The sequence below is a fragment of the Astatotilapia calliptera genome, chromosome 12 (assembly GCF_900246225.1).
Source record: "Astatotilapia calliptera chromosome 12, fAstCal1.2, whole genome shotgun sequence".
NCBI lineage: Eukaryota > Metazoa > Chordata > Actinopteri > Cichliformes > Cichlidae > Astatotilapia > Astatotilapia calliptera.
In genome coordinates, this window is record NC_039313.1 from 15,723,035 (window position 1) to 15,744,449 (window position 21,415).

Consider the following 21,415-nt stretch of genomic DNA (forward strand, 5'->3'; position numbering starts at 1 on the left):
ACAATTTGTATCTTTGAGTATAGGTTTGGTCATCCTGGACATTATAGCACTCGCCAAAACATTCCCATGTGGTGGCAATATTACTGAAGGCTCTGAACAGGGCAGAAATTTTGGGTATTAGCCAAAAAAAATTAAATAACTTTTTGGCTTATAAGCTGTTAGCTCTTAAAACATATCTCTTATGAATGATATCAAGGAATTTTGAGCAGTAAAAATATTCTTCTTAGGAGGTGCAATGGGGGTTTTAGATTTCCTTTATTAATCCAGGTAGAAAGTGTCATTGGCATTAGACATCCAGCCAACAAGCCATCAGGAATGGGAACAAATATAACAGTTCTGTAAGTGGCTAAAAAAGACAATAATGCAGAGTTGTAAAGATCATTTATGTTACATATAACCTCTTTGTAAACCTTGTTCTCTACAGCTTATATATGCAAAAATTATTAGACATTAAAATACACAGAAACACTGAAAATGCTTTTTTAGCACACATGGGAAAACAGTGGTAGGAGACTGTAGAGTGATCAAAATTATTCCAACTATGTGCAATCAACTCGATATCCCCTTGTCTTCGAAATGATCACTTCATACATGGGGACCAGGTATGAGTCCACTTGCAGTCAACTGCCAAAATGGAACAAAGTGAATCCTTTTCTGTGTGGAGATCTGGGGATAAAAATGGGAATGGGCTTCAAATGATGCTCTGCAGGATAGCGGGGAAAAAAAATCTTTCCTGAAAGCAGACTATTCTTTAGGCATCTACGGTGATAAATTTAGCACAATTTCCAGTAAGTTGCTGCTACTAAACGTAGTACTTCAGGTTTGTGTTTCATTATTTGGAGCTGATGAGTTGCCATCACTGGTGCAGACTGACTGATTACAACGTGTTGGCAGTTTGTCAGAGTTTATGAATTAGATGCTGATTAATTGCAAACCTTCTCCCATCTGTTTGAGAGTGACTGCAGTCAGTCCAGGTCAGACTGAGACAGGTTGCTTCCCACCAGGAATTGCCTTACTAATAGTTGGTAGCAATGAAAGATAGCGGGGGGAAAATAAATAAATGCAATCATGTCAACCACCAGTTTTTGGTTGTTTTTTTTCTTGGTCACATCTAGGCTATGATAGTATTTTTATTTTAGTGCCTTATTTATACAAATTTATTTGCCGATAAAACTCAGTTAAGCACAATGGAGAATGACTTTTGATGATTTTTGCTGTTTTCAGGAACATAGGCCTCCTCAGTAGCAGCTAGCTGAACAGCCAGGTCCAAAGCAAAGGAAAAAAAGACTTAACATTGTACCTGGTGAAAGACACAGATTCAGAATTATAACTAGCTTTGCTCCATTACTGTTCTTTGCTAATGCCATGATTAGTGCTTTGAGCTTACCTTACTAGCTTCACTATTTGGATGCTGATTCTGATGTAGCTGGAAATTCTCTCCAATTGAAACCTTGTTGAAGCACTCTTGCCACAGCAAAAATAGTAGTATCAATAATCCCATGCCTGTTGCCAGCTCTGAGGTCACAGACATCTATTTTTGGGGTAACAGTAGTACTGTGGGCTGACGGGTGCTTTGGTTTGCTGTGATCAGTAAACTTGTCCAGGGGTAGGCAACTCCAGGCCTCAAGTGCCAGTGTCCTGCAGGTTTTAGATCGCACCCTGGGTTAACACACCTGAATCAAATGATTAGTTCATTACCAGGCCTCTGGAGAACTTCAAGAAATGCTGAGGAGTCATTTAGCCCTTTAAATCAGCTGTGATGGATCATGAACACATCTAAAACCTCCAGGACACACAAAGGTGTAAGTCCCAAATCCAAAGAAAAAGAAAAGGAGAAGGCAAGGGTGGAGTAAGATAAGCCATTTTACGTAAGTCGACTTAAGCTGAGGAATAGGAGACAAGAGTAGAAATAATGGATACAGTAGAACTTTCAGAACTGAAATCTTATCTTAGGTGCTTAACTCGTTTAGACTTTTTATCATTACATAGGTTAAAAAAACTACTATAAACATTTAGCATGAAAGTATAATGCTAATAGCAATTTTGAGTAGTTCTTGTTTTACTGATGAAATCATGAAATAAATGTACAACTAATTTGTCTACAAATATGAAAGATAACTTTGCATTGCCAAGGCTTTTAAGACATTGAGACTGAAGACTAAAACTAAATGAAACCTTTATTATTTGGACATCAGAGATACATTGCACATATTTGACACATGTTTGGAAACTTGCTAACTTTTTAGCTAATAAGCAGAAACAATATGTAATAAAAAGCTTCAAATGCTATAATAATAGGGGGGCAGAGCCCGTCTCCTTTTATGTCATTATGTGGAATAACAGCTCTTATGCTACATTTAAAAACAGCAATAACAACAATAATTATGCATTTTTTTTGGAACACTTTGGAAAAAGTACTTAAGCTAGCAAATCAGAGTTATCCTTGTGCTAATGTAATCACATTTTTTAACACTGGCACTTCACCAACATGTAATGTACCTTTTAAATCTTAAATAAATAGCTTTTAAAGTAAAGCTGATGAAACTCTATGTTACCAAGAAAAGCGTTGGCAGGGTGTGTGTATATGAAAAACCTGTTTTATCTCTAAGGGTCACAGCAAAATGAAAAAGCTAACTACATTCACAGTCAACTGACTAAAACTGAATGTTTTCTCAGGTTTTTGCAGGTATAGGGTCAGCTTAGCCCAGTCTCCCTGCAGGCTTTCAGGCTAAAACCTTTATTGGCTGGCTATGTGAGGTTTTACATGCCTCTGTGTGTTACGTGTGGACACTTATCAGCCTGTTTTTTGTTCAGGGCAAATTGGGTCATGTCTTCGGAGAAGGTTAACGACGCCAGCCGTCTATCTTCTCTTCCTCAAACTCTCCATTTCCACTAAACAGTGGAGTATGAAAAGCCTTTAATTTTTTAGAGAAGCGATGCTTCTCTGAGCCGGAAAGCCTCTCCTGTACAGTGAGTTCATGCATTTTTAACACGAGAAAACAAATCGGACAAAACAGCGCAAATTGAAAGCGCACGCATGAGAGTAGCTCACCTAGTGTCTTACTGGTTTTTTTTTTTTTTTTTTACAATTCACACAATACTTTTTGCAGCCTTACTCACAACCCAGCAATTAAACGTGAGAAAAGCTAAAATGAGGAAACAAACACAGAGGGAGAAAGTGACTACACACAGCATCCTCTTTTCATTGGTAACACAAAAAGATAAACAAAATTAGTATTGGAGAACATATTGGTCTGTTAAAACTACACTTAAACATCCTCTGTTTGCAATGATTTCCATCATTCCCCAGACTTAAACTGTAAGCCAAGCTGACATTAATTTCTGGGGTGCTGATTGTAGGTGAAGCTAATTGCGTGCAGATGATATCATGATGACAGTGTGATTAGGAAGCATAGCTCTAATTACTAAACAACTTGATTCAATTTTTTTTTTGAATCGCTAATCAAGCAGACCTAAATTTGTATTCAAAGTGTGCACAGCAACACCAGTGGATGCATGCAAAGCTGCAACTATTGAACTGATTAGAGTCCGGAGCGGAAATTAACTTACAACAGTCCAAATCAGTGATTTGTTTATTAAGCAATGCTTTTGTAAGTATGTGCTTATAAGTATTTTTAGGTTTTATGATGAAAGAGACTCCTGGCACCTTTAATTCATTTTTTTTAATGCACCAAACACAAAAAAGAAACTGTCTCAAAATATGTAATAAACTGGATTTTATAGATCATCTATGGCAAATTCACCAAACAGTCAAGTTTTGTTTTTAAATGTAGTCTTTAGTGATGTCTTTGGTAATTTATTTCTGCTGGGGCAGAAATTCACACAGATTCTTTTAATTGAGAAACAATCACACTTTTTTTTGATGGAGAGAGAGACGGAGAGAGCAGGATGAAATACTTTGTGGTGTTAAAAAGAACATCAGCAGAGCTTGATAAAGAAGAGCTCACAAACTCAACATCTCAACATAAAGGTTTTTTGTCAAGTATGTCTTTCAATAACCAGGCGCTGTCTTTCGGACACTATTTTTCTTCCTTTCCTTCTACATGACGTCTTCTCCCCCCCCCCCCCTTCCCACTTCTCCTCTGGCTCCACCCCTTTTCCTGGCTGATCATTTTCTCCTCTGTTTCCATATCTCTGCTATTAAAACAACTGAATTATTAAACCTGCAGTAATAATCAATAACACTCTTTCATAGGAGGATAGACCTCTTAATAATTGACTAATCCCGAGGGAACCTCTTGCCCCAGTGCGTGCTTTTTGTGTGTGCTTGTGAGCGAACGCGCATGCGTACGCCCCTTTGGAAAGGCACATCCATTTGCATTTGTGTGCACCTGGATGTGTTTATTGTTCCTTTTGATTGAGATGAGCGTTATTGAGGTAAGCTGGCTCTGATGAGGGTCATGCCGTACTAATTAAACCCTTAACTCTCATTTCTAGAGAAGCAGGAAAAGAGAGCAGTCAATGCATGTAATTAGAATGACTAAGCCACAGGTGCAAAAGGGTAAACAAACACATTGCATGCTACATCACAAGACTTCACTAGGATTCTGCCACTTTATGGAAACTGTTGATTCATATACCTTTAAATGATGAAGCTTTGATTTAGCAGATGCATGCTTCACTCAGCCTGTCCCCGTGCGAGCATCTTTCTTCCCTCTCCTTTCAAATCTCAACCTATAAAAAAAGATTGTTCTCTTTTAACCTGTCAGTGTGCAGACGGAAGAGTGACCTACTTTCAAAACAATGTGCTAGCCCCATTAGTCCAGGGAAACTACATTTTCCAGATCCTGTTCCATTAAAAACGAAAGCCTTTCAAAATTCAGAAAAAGGTGAAAGGGAATTCAGTACATGTGGTCATTAAGTATCACGAACACGTGTTAAGTTAATAGACGATTTGGTTTAGTACCGGTAGTTATTTACAAGTAATCGAATGATGGTGTTTACTTGTTTAATAGTCGGATTCTAAATAATTTATGAACATTTTCTGGAAGGTTTCATAAATTTGCTCATTACATTTATAAAAATTTGTAATTAGTTATTAGATAATGCATAGTAAATCTATAATAAACCGATATTATGTACATTCAGTATAGTACAAAAGTCTTGAGTGCTCCCTAGTTGTTTCATATTATCCACATAAATGGAAAAACAGAGTTTTGAAAGTCACTTTATTTTGTATGACTGACTTTATTCTTCGACGCAGTCTGAACCCTCTTCGGAAACCTTTCTTGCTTTCAGGCTGTTGAACAGACACTTCTAGATCTAGATGGTTTTGCATGATGGATCAAAATCTGTTGATATTATTCAGCATTCATATTTCCATCACTTGTGACATGATCTCCAATACCACTGGCTGAAATGGAGCACCTAACCACGACGGTGCCTCCTCTTGTTTCACAGATGACAGTAGAAACTCACCGTTCAACACCCCACCTGACCTCCCTACATAGAGATGATGATTTGAATAAAACTTGTTAACTTGTAATTTGATATGGCAACAAAACAAGGTTTTAGGCCTTTTCTTCCCTGTTTGTCTACTTTCCTCAGATTTTTTTTTTTTTTAAGGACACACTGAACACTGTGCTGAGATAGCCCAAGTTTTCACAAAATAACTTTGGGATTCATCTCTCAACCTGTGTTATCTTTGGCATTTTCCATAGATTTGTTTTTTACAGGCTGCTATTTAACAAAGTGTAAGAATTTAAAAAACGGAACGATTTAAAAATTTATTTTTTTGCTAAGCTTGAATAATTCATAAGTCAGTGTTAAGTGGCTTAAAAACAAACCAGCAACTGCAGCAACAAGCAAAAAAACAACATATAGCTATATAAACAGTATATGGATAGCCATTATAAAGCTGGAACTGATAGTTAAACTATAGTATGTTAACTATAGTTTGTCCACATCATTTTGAAAATTATTATTCATGATTTTCTTTTTTCCTTTCATTCTTTTTCTACTTTTTTTTTCTTGTAGTCTGGTTTAAATCAGTATGATTCAGCCACAATATCCTATTGTGGTTGTTTTATGTTTAATGGCATGTTTTGGCTCCACTGAGTCTTTGCTCTTAACATTCCAGAGCGCTTCAAGCTCTTTTATTGAGTCAGGAATTCAACCTTTATCCTACCTCTGGTTTTTTGTATTGATAGCAACTCTTCTGTCAATTGCAGCAGTGTGCTCCATCTGCTTTAGTCCTTAAATTACCTAGTTAATCTTGGAGGACTGTCACACAACTTCTTCGCCGATGGGTTTGAAAGCTGCTTATAACATTAAGGAGTGGCTCAAAGTTACATAATTCTGGGGTCACGCAGGAGGGTAAATCTTTTAACCTTTCATAGCTTAGAGATGTTCTGAGTGACAGCTATCCTGTGCAATGGCAGAAATTAAACAATTTTTTTTTACCTCATTATCAGTGAGTCGTGTTAATATTTAGACTTTGTGCTGCTAAAATATATATTTAAGATTCTCTCATCATCTCCCTGCTCAAGAACCAGCTGCAGGAATATGCAGAAACCGAGACCAGCACTAGTATCGTACACACTAATTACCTGTCAGTTACTGGAAAATTAGCTAATGGTAAGTTTTAGTCTTTTTCTCAGTTTTAACATTCTGAAAAATTCAAATAAATTCTTGATTTCTGCTGAATAACTGACTTTAAATATTTAACGATGGTGCACAGGCTACACATTGCCAAAGAAAAGCTCTACGGGCACTTTTCTGGGTAAAATGCTTATTTTTGAGTGTGAAATGAGCTCAGTGTTGCCCCTTATGGCTGCTGGGAAGGAAAACAAAAAAAAAAAATTCAAGCGAGCTCCTTAAAAAGTATCCACAGTTAAATCACATAAAGGACTTTAAAAAGGAAGGCTACGTGGTTGTTTTTTTAATGTATATTTAGCATTTCAGTGTGTTAATGAGAGCACAGCATAATCCCTCAGCTAAGTCTTAGCTTTTTTTACTGAACCTTGTCTAAGTCAGGACTTCATTGTTTTGTCTGCTCAGTATTTAAATCTGCAGTGATTTGCTTTATTGTTGTGTTTTCAATATTTGCAGTGTGCTTTGTGAGTCATATGTTTTCTTAATTGCTTTCTGTTATGTCTCCTTGTATTATTATATTTACCAGCAGCACAGCGACCTTTGGTTACCGGTATAAAGATATGCAGGGAGGCTGCTATACTAACTTACACATTAAAGACACTCCTGAGAGACTTTGTGCCGGTCTGTCTGTATGTTTTTCTCTCTGGAGCTATCATCACCATTCACTCTTCCCACCATGCACACTGAGCTGTTTCCACCCAGGCGTGCCATGAACTTAACATGCTTTTTGTGTGTGTTTTAAGTGTGCATATGCACAGTGTATGCAGTGTTGTTCCTTGTGCCAAGCTCAAGGTTATGGCTGTTGACCTTGTTGGCGTCCATCCATCGACTTCCCCGAGTCGCCTCGGTCCGGGGTCTGACTGGACGCTGACACAGGACTCTAAGAGTCTGCTGTCACTATGTCTTTCTTTCCTTTTGCACACACTCTCTCTTGCTCTGTGACAGAAAGCTGACACAAGAGTGTAGGGCTGTCCCTTCCTGTCTTTGCTCTTTCTCAGCATCTTTTCTTTCTGCTGTTGAGCTGCATCCAAATATCTACATTTTCTTCTTTCCCCATGATTTCTAATATTGTATTGTTACATTTCTGTTTCCACACTACGATTTGCCAGCTCTGGAATCAATTTAGTAAAAATCGGATGCATTTGGTTGTTTAATGCCAGACAAAAAAAATCCCTCTGGGTTAAAATACTGCATGTGCAGGTTGGCACAGAAATACTAGAAGGATGGCCTGCAGTGTGTGTGCTGCTCTTTAGAAATACAGCTTTCTAGTTTATTGAAGGGTGTATGAAAGCTGGTGTTGTGTTTTGTTTTGTTTTGTTTGTTTGTTTGTTTGTTTTCATGTAACTCTAATTACCCAGTTGTAAACCTCACACAAGCATTGAATTTTATTAAAGCCCATCCCCTTTTTCTTTTCCTCCAAGTTTGTACATAATTGATATGCAACACTGGAGCTACAACATATTTTTCCTCTTTGCAGAGACAACATTTAGCCATAACACAGCAGGCTTTATTTGCTGTTTTGTGTGTGTGTGTGTGTGTGTGTGTGTGTGTGTGTGTGTGTGTGTGTGTGTGTGTGTGTGTGTGTGTGTGTGTGTGTGTAGTATCCTTGAGTGTGCATATATTTGTCCACCTAATATCTCCAGAGTTCTGCCTATGAGGCAGTATATACTTCCTGCTTCCTGCTTTGTCGGCCAATGATAACTTGATACACCCCTGAGAGCTTTTGCGGGGGCGGCGATGGGAGAGCAGATGAGCCAAAGGATGTGAAGTTAAATAAGATGGGGCAGTAGGGGTGTTTTGAGGTTTTAAGTAAAGTGTCCACCTATAAAGATGAAAGCATTCACTACATTCTTTCTTCTTTTTCCCCCACAAACACACCAGGCTCCTTCTGACTTGATCTACCAGCATGTGAAAAGAAACAGACTAATTTCCAGGTCCTTTGCTCCTCTATCAAAAGCAAATTACACAGACATTGGCGCTTACACGTCGTGTCATGCGGGTCTAACCGAGCCACTATCTCCGTGTCCAACCTCTGAGGACACGACGCTGTTCGTTATTCAATTCTTTTAATTGGTTTCAAGTCTGCCTCATTTGCATATGCATGCCAAGAGGGCATCTTATTGGAGGAGAAGTGGGAATGGAAACGGGCTGAAAAGCACCCGGAGAGAGAGAGAGAAAGGGCAAGAGAGCGCGGCATAAAGGAGACTAAAAAGAGGAATGAATGAACAAACAAGTGAATAACAGACGGGATGTGAGTAAGTGCTTCTAGAAAACTCAGTCTCTCTGGTTACCACGGCAACGAGAGGTGCAAGTTGGCACTGCTCCCTACGTAACCAATTATGTCTGTGTGAGTGTGTACGTGTGTGAGTGTGTACGTGTGTGAGTGTGTGTGTGTCTACGATCTAGCACTATTGATATGCAAAAGAGAAGGCATATCCACACAAGGGTCTGTGAAAATGTTTGCAGGCCATTTGATTTTAATGTAACGTGTTTGCATCTGTGATCTATGTCAAGCTGTCTTCTGTCAGTCTATCAACAGCCACAAACTCACACACACAGACACACAAAAGCGAACAAAACCCGCCATGTTTGTACTGTTATGTTGGTTGACTGCTAACAAAAAGCTGCACACTGGGCTCAATTCAAGAACACCATCACGAGCGGTTCCCCCCAGTGAGAGACACAATCCGTCCAGTCTTCTTGAGGTATACATTTTATATTTTGGTGTCCTTTCACCCAATGCGGGGTAAAGTATGCAATCTGTTTGGGGTCGTTTCGAGTCCATCTGTTTCCCTGCTTTTTCAAGAACAATCACTTATAAAACACCAACATCAGAAATCTCAATAGGCATAGATTAGAACCCCACAGGTGCTTACAAAAGCAAAAGAATGAAGCAGATGAAAATCCTATGTAATTAATCATGCTTTACTTAGCTACAGGAGGTTTTGTGTTTCTTTAGGAGACTTTAGAAACATGACCTCATCTTAAAAAAATAAAACACCCCTGATCCTTGCTGAGTTAGTGACCACAGCCCAGTTTCTATCAATGATAGGGTTGAGCAAGTAATGTACAAATTAGTATGTAAGCATTCAGTCCAAACTTGTGTCAGTGGTGTTATCGAGTATGGAGTACATCTGTTCATGAACCAGTCTGTTAATCTGTTAAACTTCTCTTTTTTTAAATTACTGTACAGATGGGTTGGTGTCAGGCTAAAAACACTGAACGCGTGCCTGAATGTGATACCTTCGTTGCTGAGTGGGACCATTTTTAACCATTCAAGCATCTTCAAAAGCACTTCTTCCTATCATGCCTGTAACAGCTTATACAGTTTAACTCTTTGCTGCGAAATTCTAAAACTGAATCACAACGAGATCAAACGCACACACAAACACATGCACGCAGAGTTATCCTCCTGTGACATGCAGCCTATACACACACGTCTTTGTCAGGACGTCCTTTGTGGACTTGTACCTTTTCAGGGGAGCCATTCTGTCCCTCAGTGGGACCACCAGTGAGTTAGAGATGCTGCCAAGTCGGACTCTGGCACTAATTGGCTCCACTATTAGAGGCTCACAGAGCCACACTTAGACTACAGAAATAAGCTCGTCAGTGTGAGGATGGAGGTTGGGCACGGTGCCTGCATGAATGCATGAGACGAGGAGAGAGACAGAGGGGGAGAGAGATTACTAATTAGGGGTCTGTGATGTACATGAGAAACCTACAGAAACAGTTCAAAACCCTCCACCCTGTAAGGCTCACACACACACACCTTTGCGCCCGTTGGTCAGGGCAGTTAATTAATTGGTTGGATGGTACTGATGCTTTCTGCTGTTGGATGGAGGGAATAGGGGGGTCTTTTGTCTGATGCACTTCAGTTGCTCTGATTGACAGCAGGGACAGGAAGTGAGGGCGTGGGGCTTAGAGAGGAAAAGAGCTTTTCTCTCCATGCTGCCTTCCTCAGATTAACATTCCCCTCCAACTCTCCAAATTCCTCTCATCCTCCTTTCTGCTTTTCACTCTCTCCCTCCCTTTGCTCTGACTTTGCTCCCTCCTGCATCTTTCTGTCCAGTTATACCAATTTACATTCAGTATCATACACTACTGATTTTCAGAACACATGCACTGGCTTTTGTTGCCCCCCCCCCCCCCCCCCCCCCCATTCTCCCTGTGTTCATCTCCTCAGAAGCAAGAGATTTAAAAAAAATCTCACAAGAAGTGATTCATTATCTACTTATAGATAATGATTTATTGATTTATTGATTTATGTGATTTATTTCTATTAGCACAGAAATAAATCACACCGAACCAAACCCAGACGGAGATTTGCTAACTTGACCTGATGGTGATCTTGTGACCTGACCTCTGTCATCTATGTTTCACAGGTTCATTTGCAACACTTTTTTTATTTTTATTGAAGCTTTGATGGAAACTATACAAACACATACCACTGTAAGGGTCTGCCGATCATTTTCTAGTCCTCAGCAGTGACTTGAGGGCTGCCGTGCTTCAGGAGGCTGAGTGAGCAGAAAGGATTACATCATCAGATTTTCAAAACCTCCTCTTTCCAAACTGTGACTGGCGAATTCGTGTGGGAACAGAAACATTATCTTTTTTTTATTATCCTCATAAGTAAATCTGCCTAAAGAGGAACAAGGTCCTCTGCTTCTTTCCTTTCCAGATATAAATATGATATTATTATTATAATTAGGGGAAAACATGACACACGTACAGGGTTCGTTTTCCACTACCAAGCATTTTGTGCTGTATATCTTCCAGCATGCCTGTAGGGGATGTTTAAAGAATTAGCAAGTCGCTGACCTTTTTCTGATCTGTTTGGATTTGTGGATGTGAAAACTTCTCAGTGCGTTACAGAGAGGTGAGCAATGCACAGATGACGGCGCTAAGAATAAAGAAAAATAGTCTTCTGACAAATAAATGACTGCATAAAGGATGAACTTATAGCACATATAATTAAACAAAACTTGCTTTTTTGAGGATAACAGGAGTACTAAAAGTGCAGATCCGTGTCATTGTTCTTCCTGTCCTCGTTTGTGAATAAAGCTCTTTTTAAAGAAATTACTGTGGGACAAAAGGATTCTAGCCTTCAGCACAAGCTCATTTCCATGAGTTAGAAAAACTAAAGTGGATATCTTCCAAAGTTTATGTTTTTTGTACTCAAGATTCGGCCTGTATTTCTGTGCCTAGCAGTGAAGAGGCAGAAACACAAGCAGGGAATTTCATTCCTAAGACGACCTAGTTAATTTGTCCAAGTCAGACTACAAAGGCCTCATATTAACATTGGCTGAACTTTAAAATTATTTTCTGCACACATAGCAAAGTCGTGAGCATGCAGGGAACAGGGTAAATGCAGGCTGGGGTGTTGGTGTGTCTGCCTCTATCCAGTAGTCAGGCAGCAGCTTCTGCTGGGGTACTACTGTAATGGGGTGGTAAAGTACTTTAAAGATTTTAACCATCTTTTTTTTATGGTGTAGCTATAACTAAACTTGGTTTTATACTTTGCATGTTTGTATTTGGCTTATATGCTTTTATTTTGAAAATTGTTGCTAGTGATACTTCCTACCCACGTCTCCCAATTAAGGCAATGAGGCACATCTGACCTAAAAATAAATAAATAAAAGTGAGACTAGGCCAGGATTGGGCGTCAGCACAGCAGGCGAGCCACAGCAGAGCAGCCGCAGCAGGCATCAGAGACCCAGCAGAGCAGGGACGGGAGCAAAACAGACATCACTGGGAACCCCATAGAGCTGTTTCTTCGGAGCCAGCGTTGGACATGTAACAGGCAATTTACACTGAAATCCTACTGATGAATGATCAAGTGTATGCCTGCCATACTGCTACAATGGTATCTAGAGCCTTTGTTTTAAGATGCATGTCGCCGTGGACACAACGCACTGCTGGACTATTTGCTCTGTGTGATTTTAGTTTTGGCTTGTACTCTCTTATATTAGAGAAGAATCTCTCTGTACTCATTCAATCATCAATCATTTCCTAACTCTCTCTTTTCTTTTACATTTCAAATGAAAAGGAATGAAAAGCGGAGTCAACGCTAAAGTGCCGAGGACTGCACTTCCTCTAGCAGCTACTTAAGGCTATCTCCAAAGTAAGCCCACAATGACTCCCAATGGGACCAGAGTACAATCACAGCCAGTATAAAGGATTAAGCCAATGCGTCCCAACTCCGCTCCTGATTTATTAAGTTTCACAGTAAGATCCATCCCTCGATCATCACATCTGGCTTCAAAACTCAACCTGAGGCTTCAAAACAGGTGTTCACAAACCAGTGGCTGACACCATGGTAGCATAATCTCTTCTGTGTCGGAGTTGAATCAGCAGTTGAAACATATCACCAGAACTTACCATGAAATGCTACGATTTTGTTCACTTTTTTCCAAGCTCTTCTTTTTTTTTTTGTCCCTCTAAACACAAAGTTGAACCACGCAGTTATAGCTTCAGTGACAGTCACCGTGTACTCCCTTTCTGACCGCCCGTGACATCAGGAGAGTCCAAGTTGATGGGTTTTTGCAGTGCATCATCGTGAAAATTTTCACCAAATTTGAAAAAAATGCAACAAATGTGCCTCGATTTGTCCAGACCAAATGAAGTTACTCAGTTAGACAAGCGTTTTAAAACTTTGCCCTGTATTTGATAGAGAATAATACCCGTAATTTGTTTAGATATCGAGGGTGATGTTTACTCTACAATTGTGGCCCCAACATATTAGAAAGTATTATTAATGTCAACAGGTTAAACTAAAGCAACTATACAGGATTCTGGTTTTACAATAGATTTGAAGCAACATGAATCTCTCCAGTAATCCATTATTAACAAGCTAACTCCCCCCCCCCATCGGCTGACTGAAATGATTTGTGTGCATGGCGCCAAAGCTGGACGGGCTGTTTATATACAATCACTCTAATGCTGAGATTTAGAAGAGTGTCTGTCAAAGACATCAAGTGAAAAACCGCTGTATATAAAAGCTTAACTAGGATCTTAACCACAGTTTAATGGACTGACATTCTGAAGTCTTGGCCTCTTTTGAAGCCTGAAATGAACATATTTACATGAGGCTGGGTGCTGATCTATAACTATGCCTAGTAATCTCAGTTAGCAGCGCTGATCTATAGCATCTGTGGATGCCCTGCACAGTCAATTAAAAAAAAAAAAAAGTAAATAATGCAACTTCGACTTCTTGGAATATCTGCTGGGACAGTTAACCACACTGCAAGCCACATCATTTGTCAGATACAGGACCGTGCAAATGACTTGACACCCCTCATTTCTTTATATTTTGCTAGCAAAACAGGAAACGGGTGCAGTGATTTATTGACACCAAAACCAGAGTTTACAAGCTTGAAAGTCAACACAGCCTGAAAACGTTTTTTCCTTTAAAAAAAAAAAAAAAAAAACAGAAAGAAAAGAAGCTCTTTTAATGTGTTTTGCTTCTCATATCTTTAGGATCAATTACAGTTGTTTTATTAAATTCAAAGAGAAATGTTTCCATGAGGACAGATTTTATGTGAATTTCTTGCTCACTCAAGTTTCACAAAACACACGTCAGTATCATAGTGAAAAGTGTACAGTTCAGGAACAAAAAACTAAATATGAAATAAATAAAATGCAGCAGTTTACCATATTCACATTTTATTTCCCATGTATTCAGTCTTAGCTTTTATTTTCTGCAGTACAATCAACTTAAAATGAATAACTATCCCAACAAACGCAGCCCAGCATTGCACATAAGCTGCAAGAGACAAACATGACAGACACGTATCGCATATTATACTGAAATTACACGTGGATATCCCTCAAACACACACACACATGCACACGCACGACAATAATGCTGTGTTTCTAAGATGTCCCAAACAAAACTTAAAAGGAAGCAAAGGACAGAAAACAGAGGAGTGAAATGGGTTTAGAAGGAAAGAGAGGAGCGAAAAAATTATTGGGGGAGTGAAGCCGAGTTAGAGTGGATAATCAAATTGAAAGCAGAAACACACTTTAAGAGCATTAGCTGAGCAGAATAATGGAATAACTTAAACTCCTGCAAATGTGCACACACAGTCTGCACCCACACAGAAAAATGTACGTACAGGAAGCATCACACAAAAAATACTTAATAATTTAAAAACAGCAAGCAAAAAACAAACAAACAAATCAACCTGTACAACAGAAACACATCTCTATGAGCAGGAAAAAAAACAATTTGATACTCGGCACCATCTGTTTTTACACATGGGTCTGTCCTACACAACTCCACAAAATATACACACAAGAGGAAAGAACAACGACGGGAAAAACATTCCAGTATAGACAAAAGAGAAGTGTTACCGTCGAGCTTTGGGCTGGGCTCAAACAAACGAGGTGACTAAAGATGAGGTTTCCACACTACTCGCATTCACTTTGTCTTTGTTCTGTGTGATTTGTGTTTGTCCAAAGTGCGCAAGGGTTTTCTGCTCTCTGTGCAGCTCATGCTTTCTTGTTCATCACTACTTTGTTATACTAACACGGTTCATAAAAAACAATGAAAACACCGACATGTGGATGCTATACATTCCACCTAAATGTGTCACTGATGTTAGTTTGCAGTGTTTACATCCACGTTTTAAATACTGTACAAGGTTTGTCTTTATAAAGACGTGAACATTCTGCTTGTGTGTGATATGAATAGCTTCGGTTTTGGATAAAGCAAGGCAGAGAGCACATGGGTGATCGGCCCACGTGTCACGTTGCCAAAGAGGGAAGGAAGTAAGGTCACGGCTCAAGTCTGGTTACATCTGAGCTGGTTCTTGTTCAAATGATGTTCAGATATGACAGCTGTTTGATCATCTGTGCATCCCATTTCAACAGTGATACCTTGGCTTCTCAAAGAAAAGAAAGAGACAAGCAAAGAAGGCCTGAACAAACTAAATGAATACAAAGTTAAAGTGCAGGGCAACAATAAAGAAAGCTAGAAAGAGGAAATAAGAAGGCAGGCAGATTGGATCTCGGTGCTGGCCAGTGGAGGAGATCCAGTTTCCCTAAATCACCTGCAGAAGTGTTTCTATCAAACACAGCGTCACAGATGAGAGGGCTTTCAAAGCCTACAGAAGCCACTGGCTCTATTATACAACTACAACCTTGGCAGAAAGCTTCAGCGTGAGTTTGGAAGTGATAAAAAAGGAGCAGCGAGTGGACCGGGGTTCAAGTTAAATGTCAAAAGTGCCTGCTGGTTGCAGCCCTGTGCAGCTATATGTGAATCTCAGAGGCTATATGGTGTCTGAGGTCAAGGCTTACAGTTCATGATGATTAAATTCTGGTAGTGAAAGGTGAAAACATTCATTAGAAGCTTTATTTTTTGTATTACTGTAGCTTATATCAGTCTATCTGAAGTGAAAGGCAGGTGGAGTACCGTTAGGAGCAGCACGTCAGCCGCATAGACAAGAGTAAATCTATCAGGTCGACGCACACCTGTGTGGTGCTTATGTAGCATTTGGATTTGTATTTACAGCAGGGTCAGGTTTAAATCTATGCTATTTATCCAGCAGTCAATGTGAGAAGTGTTGCTATGTCACCTGTGAAATCTTTAAATTTAGATCATCTAAAAGCCCAGGCACCGGCTGTTTGTAAGCTCAAACTGCCAGGTACAGATGAGATTAACCCCGCAGCGCTGATCCCTGCGATTAGTACGAGTCGGACAGTTGATCAAGGTGGTCGGGATTCTCGTGGACGTTGTTGCCGTGCTCGTTTTCGGGCTCCGCGTCCTCATTGTCACTTTCTGCGCTGTAGTCTATAGCCTCCAGAAAGGACGGCTCGTCCTCCTCCATCACATAGGTAGTTGGGCTGCTGGGTAACAAAATAAAGAGTCACTGCCACGCGTGTCATGGATGATGGTTAAACTGGAAGAATGGCAATGTTCAAATTGTGAAAGCACAATCAAAACATAACAGGAGCTTTCATTTAAAAATAAATAAATAAAATGTTTCTTTATTTTGTGATGTTTTTAGTCAGAGGCATGATTTAATTTTTAATTTAAATAATATACCAGTAAGACAGGTCATTATTTTTATTGCTGATGGAGTTTGTGATTATCTTGGATTCACTATTAAATTTAGTCAAAGACAAATTGATTTTTTTCCTCAAAGTTTGATTAAAAAAATATTTTTCTAAATGAAAAGGCAGCAAAAAAAGATCTGAGAATCTAGATTTAACATTTTTGCTTGATATATGACTTAAATGACCGATATATTCATAAAACTGCTGCAGTTTGTGACCTTAAATATGAGGAAATGCTCTCTTTCCTCACATTTCTACTGTTAAATGCCACATAAATAATCAGATCCTGCCGGTAAGAGTAATTGCTTAAACACAGAACAAGAAGCAAACGCAAACTCTGCAAAACAATTATACATATTAATATAACATTTACAAATCATAAAAACGTAAAGACCGCTAACACACATTAAATGTCTGCTTTGACCAATGAGGCAGTTGGGTTTTTTCTGTCGGTCTTAATGGTTAAATGCTTGCTGGTTCTTTGAGGTTTTAGTGGCTTTAGTGGGTTTTTAATGGTGTTAATGGTCTGAAATGTGATCCCAGGGAGACAGTCGATCAGGGGGGCTCAGACAATGATCTCCCACCAAGCTCGCCTGAGTATGAGTGGATGAGAGAGACAGAGACAGAGAAATTACGCATCAGTATATGTACAGCAAACGTGTATGTGTATGAGGTAATGTGTGCGTGTGTAATGCATGTTGTCCAAGCAGATAATGAAAGCAATGTGTCAACCATTTCAGGCCATTACAGAAATATCAAACCAATTCTCACACACACACACACGCACACACACACACACACGCACACGCACACACACACACACACACACACACACACACACACACACACACACACACACACACACACACACCCATTTTGTGTATCCACCAAATTGCAGTCATCTCCATATACCGTCTGTCTGAATATACAAATCCATATATGTTCATTAAAACCCAAATCACCCTCAGTCACACAAGGATAAACCTCCACATCTGCAGAACCTTCTAAATCGTTCTGGTCCTTTCTTATGCGCACAAAAAAAAACCCAGACCCCATTGCTCGTATCCACCCATTTAAGCACTCCAGTTATTTGAAGACACATCCCAGTGGCCACAATATCATCGTTGTGATGAACTCTTAAATGGTAAGTGGTACTATACCAAGCCCCACGAATAAAGCCATAAATCCAGGATGAGAGCGACCAATCCCAGAGGGTACTAATGCCCACACACACACACAGCCACACAAACACTTTTGGAGTCCCTTAATGATCAGACACATAAATGATGAATGAATATATCAATATGAGAGTAGAGTAGGTTAGTAACAGAGAGACAAGGAGATGCAGGGAGAAAGAGATGTAAGCATTAAGTGGTTTGGAATATAGAGCCATCACTTGGATTCGACTTCTTTAACAAAGCAAGAAGCTAATGTATTAAAATAAGAAATGAAGATAACCTTGGTGGTCACGGCTTGGGTTTGGCCAAGCTTAATAATTATTGGCTGTGGTTGAACTAAGTACAATCTAATCTGTGGCGACCTCATATTTCTGAACTGGTCATTTCAATCGAGGTGATTAGATAATGCATGAAGCTACTGGGTGATTTCTTTTTCTTCTTTTAGGGTGAAAGCAGTGCTGACTCACTGTCACTTGCTAAAATATGGATGAAGATGCCGAAACTTGAAGTGCAACTATGGTTTTTGAATGAGTCTGTATTTAGATGTGGACACTAAATTTAGAGTTAAAACTGCATTTTTTTCCTACCCATAAAACTCTGATGTAGATTAGATTTTTTCTAAACTTTAGTTAATGTTGGTTTGTCAGACAGATACGTCATAATTTCCTAATTATAGCAGGTCCGCTGGGTTCGGTGAGAAAAGTCCGACAGTCCAACATGAGGCCCGATTAAAAGGTTAAAAATAATTTTTCTTTAGAAAAGGATTTAAATGTGGTAACTTGTCACGCATCTCTGGGATGCTTTCAGAGAGGCTTTCATTTTTAATACTGCTGCTTGGGAGTCTAGTTCTATTTCCATACTTCTAACCACTTCCATATCTGGAATTTCGCCACAGAGCTCAAACTTGTGCAGAGACGACAAAGATTGCGGCGTGTGATGACAGCTGGGTCTCCGGTTATGCCCGAGCAGTTTCCAAACCTAAAGATGTACGTCAGTTTAAGGTCACCCCACACGGTGAGACTGAAGGCTGAGTTTTCCTGCAAGGTCCTGAGACGCCTGAGCAGGTGCACTCGGTGATCCGAACAGTAATACGTGGAACTGTGTGACGGCGTACGCCGCACTGAAGAGGCACAAGTTTTTTGCCACCACAACATAATCATCGCTCACCACCCTTCCCACTCACCAGACTTGGCTCCCTGTGACTCTGTCAGTTTGCCCGAGATAAAAATCAAATTGAACAGCTCCCATTTTGACACACTGGAGAGGATCCAGCGCGCATCGCCGACGCACAAGCGCGAGGGACAGAACGAGACTTTCAAGGAGCAATCTTAAAATAGCAGCCGCGCTGAAAACTGGTCCGGAGGTGCACGAGAAGCCAAGGACTGCACCTCATATAGTCTACGACAGAGTAAAATAGAGAGCAGCAGCAAATCTATACATGAACCATCTATCTATCTCTATATGAAAACATCAAAACAAATACCAAACGTGGTAAGTTTTCTTTTAATCCTATGCCTGATACTGCAGTTGTATCCTTTCCTTTACTGCACTGGGGAATGAGAGCATAAGAAATGAAGTTACTGTACACTACTGCAACAAACTGAACACGTTGACACAAGAACTATAAAGAATATAACTATAGAATAAAAAGGCAGATAAGATTAGAGTTCATCTTAACAGCTGAACTATAAAGACATTCAGTTTTACCATCCTTTGACACTTAGGCTGTATGAGGACACGCTGTGATACTGACTTTAATAAACTGCTTTCCCACTTTGTTGCAAATGTATTCCAGCTATGGAGGGAAGCTAATCTCCACGTTCCACGCACATGTACTACCCTGCACCATCAACTACTTCACGCGCCCCTTAACAACTCTACTGTGTAGGTGTAAATGGTTTTATCAAAAGAGATCTTCTGGCTGTTTTAAGAAATAATGATGCTACTGACAATTATTCATGACCACTTCCCTCTCAGACCAAAGTTTTCATTATATTCCTCGCACATGATCATTGGTAGAATTTCAATGATGCTCACAGCAGCCCTGCATAAATTCAGGCCTTCATTTGTTTCTTGAGTAGTGCTTCAGAGCCAGAATGACAGTCACACCGTTGAGAATCAGCGCCGAGGGGGAACGTGTCTAGCAGTAATGAGGATATTTGTGCAGATAAAAAAAGAAGGCAGTCTGTAATCATTTCCAGGTAGATTTATGGTCACAGAAAACATTATCAATATCTCAGATACCTTGAGAAGGTTGCAAGAGGACAAGAACTCAACAGCTAAGAAACAAAAAGCTGAAAAACTTAAAACAAAAAGGAGAAAAAGGTTAATGAGGAGAGTAGTTTTTGTTTGCTGTATTGTTTCAATAAGACCAAATTCCACAGCTGTGTGTGGCTTGTTCAGATGACTGCACAGAGTCATGGCTTTTTTCCACAATACTAACCTGACCACTTTGGACTGTGTCCCAATAATATCGCTCTCCAAATCCAGTAGGTGTTGGTGGTTCCGGAGCCCGGTCAGCCTCTTCAGCCTCAGCAGTGCCACGCAGAACTGAGCTCCCATCTCCTCCAGCTCTCTGGTGCCGATCTGAAGACCCTGGAGAAAACGCTAAATGGTAAATGGTCTGCACTTACACAGCGCAGTTCTTAGTGGTTCTACAAAGTGCTTTAAAATGTGTTTCTCAACTATCCTTTCTCAAACACACTCCAATGACGGCAGTGCTACAGTGCAAGGTGCTCGGCTGTGATAGCGGGCGACTTGGGGTTTGGTGTCTAACACCAGGGAACTTTTGCAAGTGGAGAGGGTTGGGATTGAAACACCAACCGTGAGATGACTGGACAGCCCGCTGTACCTCCTGAGCCCAAGATTTTAAACTCGATACGTTCACCAGAAAACAAACTAAAAACTCACACACATACTCGCAAGTACTTTCAATATACTGACATATTCAAAAATAACTGCAAAGGTCAGAGTGAAATCTAGTTTAAAATGACTGCTGTGGGTTTTCTAAAGCTGCTCTGGAGCCTGGGGATAGAGTCATTGTCCAGCTTCAAACGCCCCAATTCTCGCTGCGGCCAAGCACTTGGTAAGAAAACTTTTCATGTGGAGACATGATCATTTATTTCATTTTCAGGGACACACATTCAAACACATATGCACCCCTTCCTACACCCACACAAAGTCTGCACAGTTCATTCGTACAAGCAAATGCAAACAGGGACACACTAACCTTCAGCTCACCCCGAATCCCGACCCCTCCAAAAAACCCTTCATGTTCTTTCCCTCCCCCCAGAGCAGAACAGAAGGAGGAACATCTAAACTTGGCCACAGACATATGCAGCCACAAATCAGGAGACATTAGTTCCTGCACATCTGGACAAAAACTTTCATGAAAACCAGTAGGGGTCTTAATCAGAGCCAAAATGGCATTGTGGGACTCAGTGTTAGATGTTGACATTGGCAGGAATCAATAGGAAGGAAGTCAGCTGGGATGGAACACCATGGAGTTAGAAAGAAGAAAGGGAGGCAGCACAGTCAAAAGGGAAAAAGAGAAGGACTGAGAGAAG

At 40.0% G+C, this 21,415-nt stretch overlaps 1 protein-coding gene and 1 long non-coding RNA gene across 3 annotated transcripts; both read right to left on the reverse strand.

Moving 5' to 3' along the window:
* Positions 1–231: 231 nt before the first annotated feature.
* On the reverse strand, positions 232–1,646 carry LOC113033982 (uncharacterized). The gene is made up of 2 exons (XR_003274106.1): positions 1,388–1,646; positions 232–666 (listed from the first exon to the last, which is right to left on the reverse strand). It is a non-coding gene; the product is annotated as an uncharacterized LOC113033982 (long non-coding RNA).
* Positions 1,647–14,795: 13,149 nt separating this feature from the next.
* Positions 14,796–21,377, reverse strand: LOC113034096 (cytosolic carboxypeptidase 1-like). 2 transcript variants are annotated; one of them, XM_026188416.1, is made up of 2 exons: positions 20,293–21,377; positions 14,796–16,458 (listed from the first exon to the last, which is right to left on the reverse strand). In XM_026188416.1, the coding sequence occupies exons 1-2, from the start codon at positions 20,409–20,411 to the stop codon at positions 16,299–16,301; spliced, it is 279 nt and encodes a 92-aa protein (XP_026044201.1). In that variant the 5' UTR covers positions 20,412–21,377; the 3' UTR covers positions 14,796–16,298. The 2 variants fall into 2 exon arrangements, with proteins under 2 accessions (XP_026044201.1, XP_026044200.1); XM_026188415.1 differs by having other exon boundaries at positions 14,796–16,461.
* Positions 21,378–21,415: the final 38 nt, after the last annotated feature.

What these genes read in the sequence shown, in the direction of transcription:
- LOC113034096 (XM_026188415.1), bottom strand. Translation starts at nt 20,411, where the DNA reads ATGGGAGCTCAGTTCTGCGTGGCACTGCTGAGGCTGAAGAGGCTGACC. An exon ending in ACACAGTCCAAAGTGGTCAG is followed by an intron (nt 16,462 to 20,292) that starts GTTAGTATTGTG and finishes TTTGTTACCCAG; the next exon opens with CAGCCCAACTACCTATGTGA.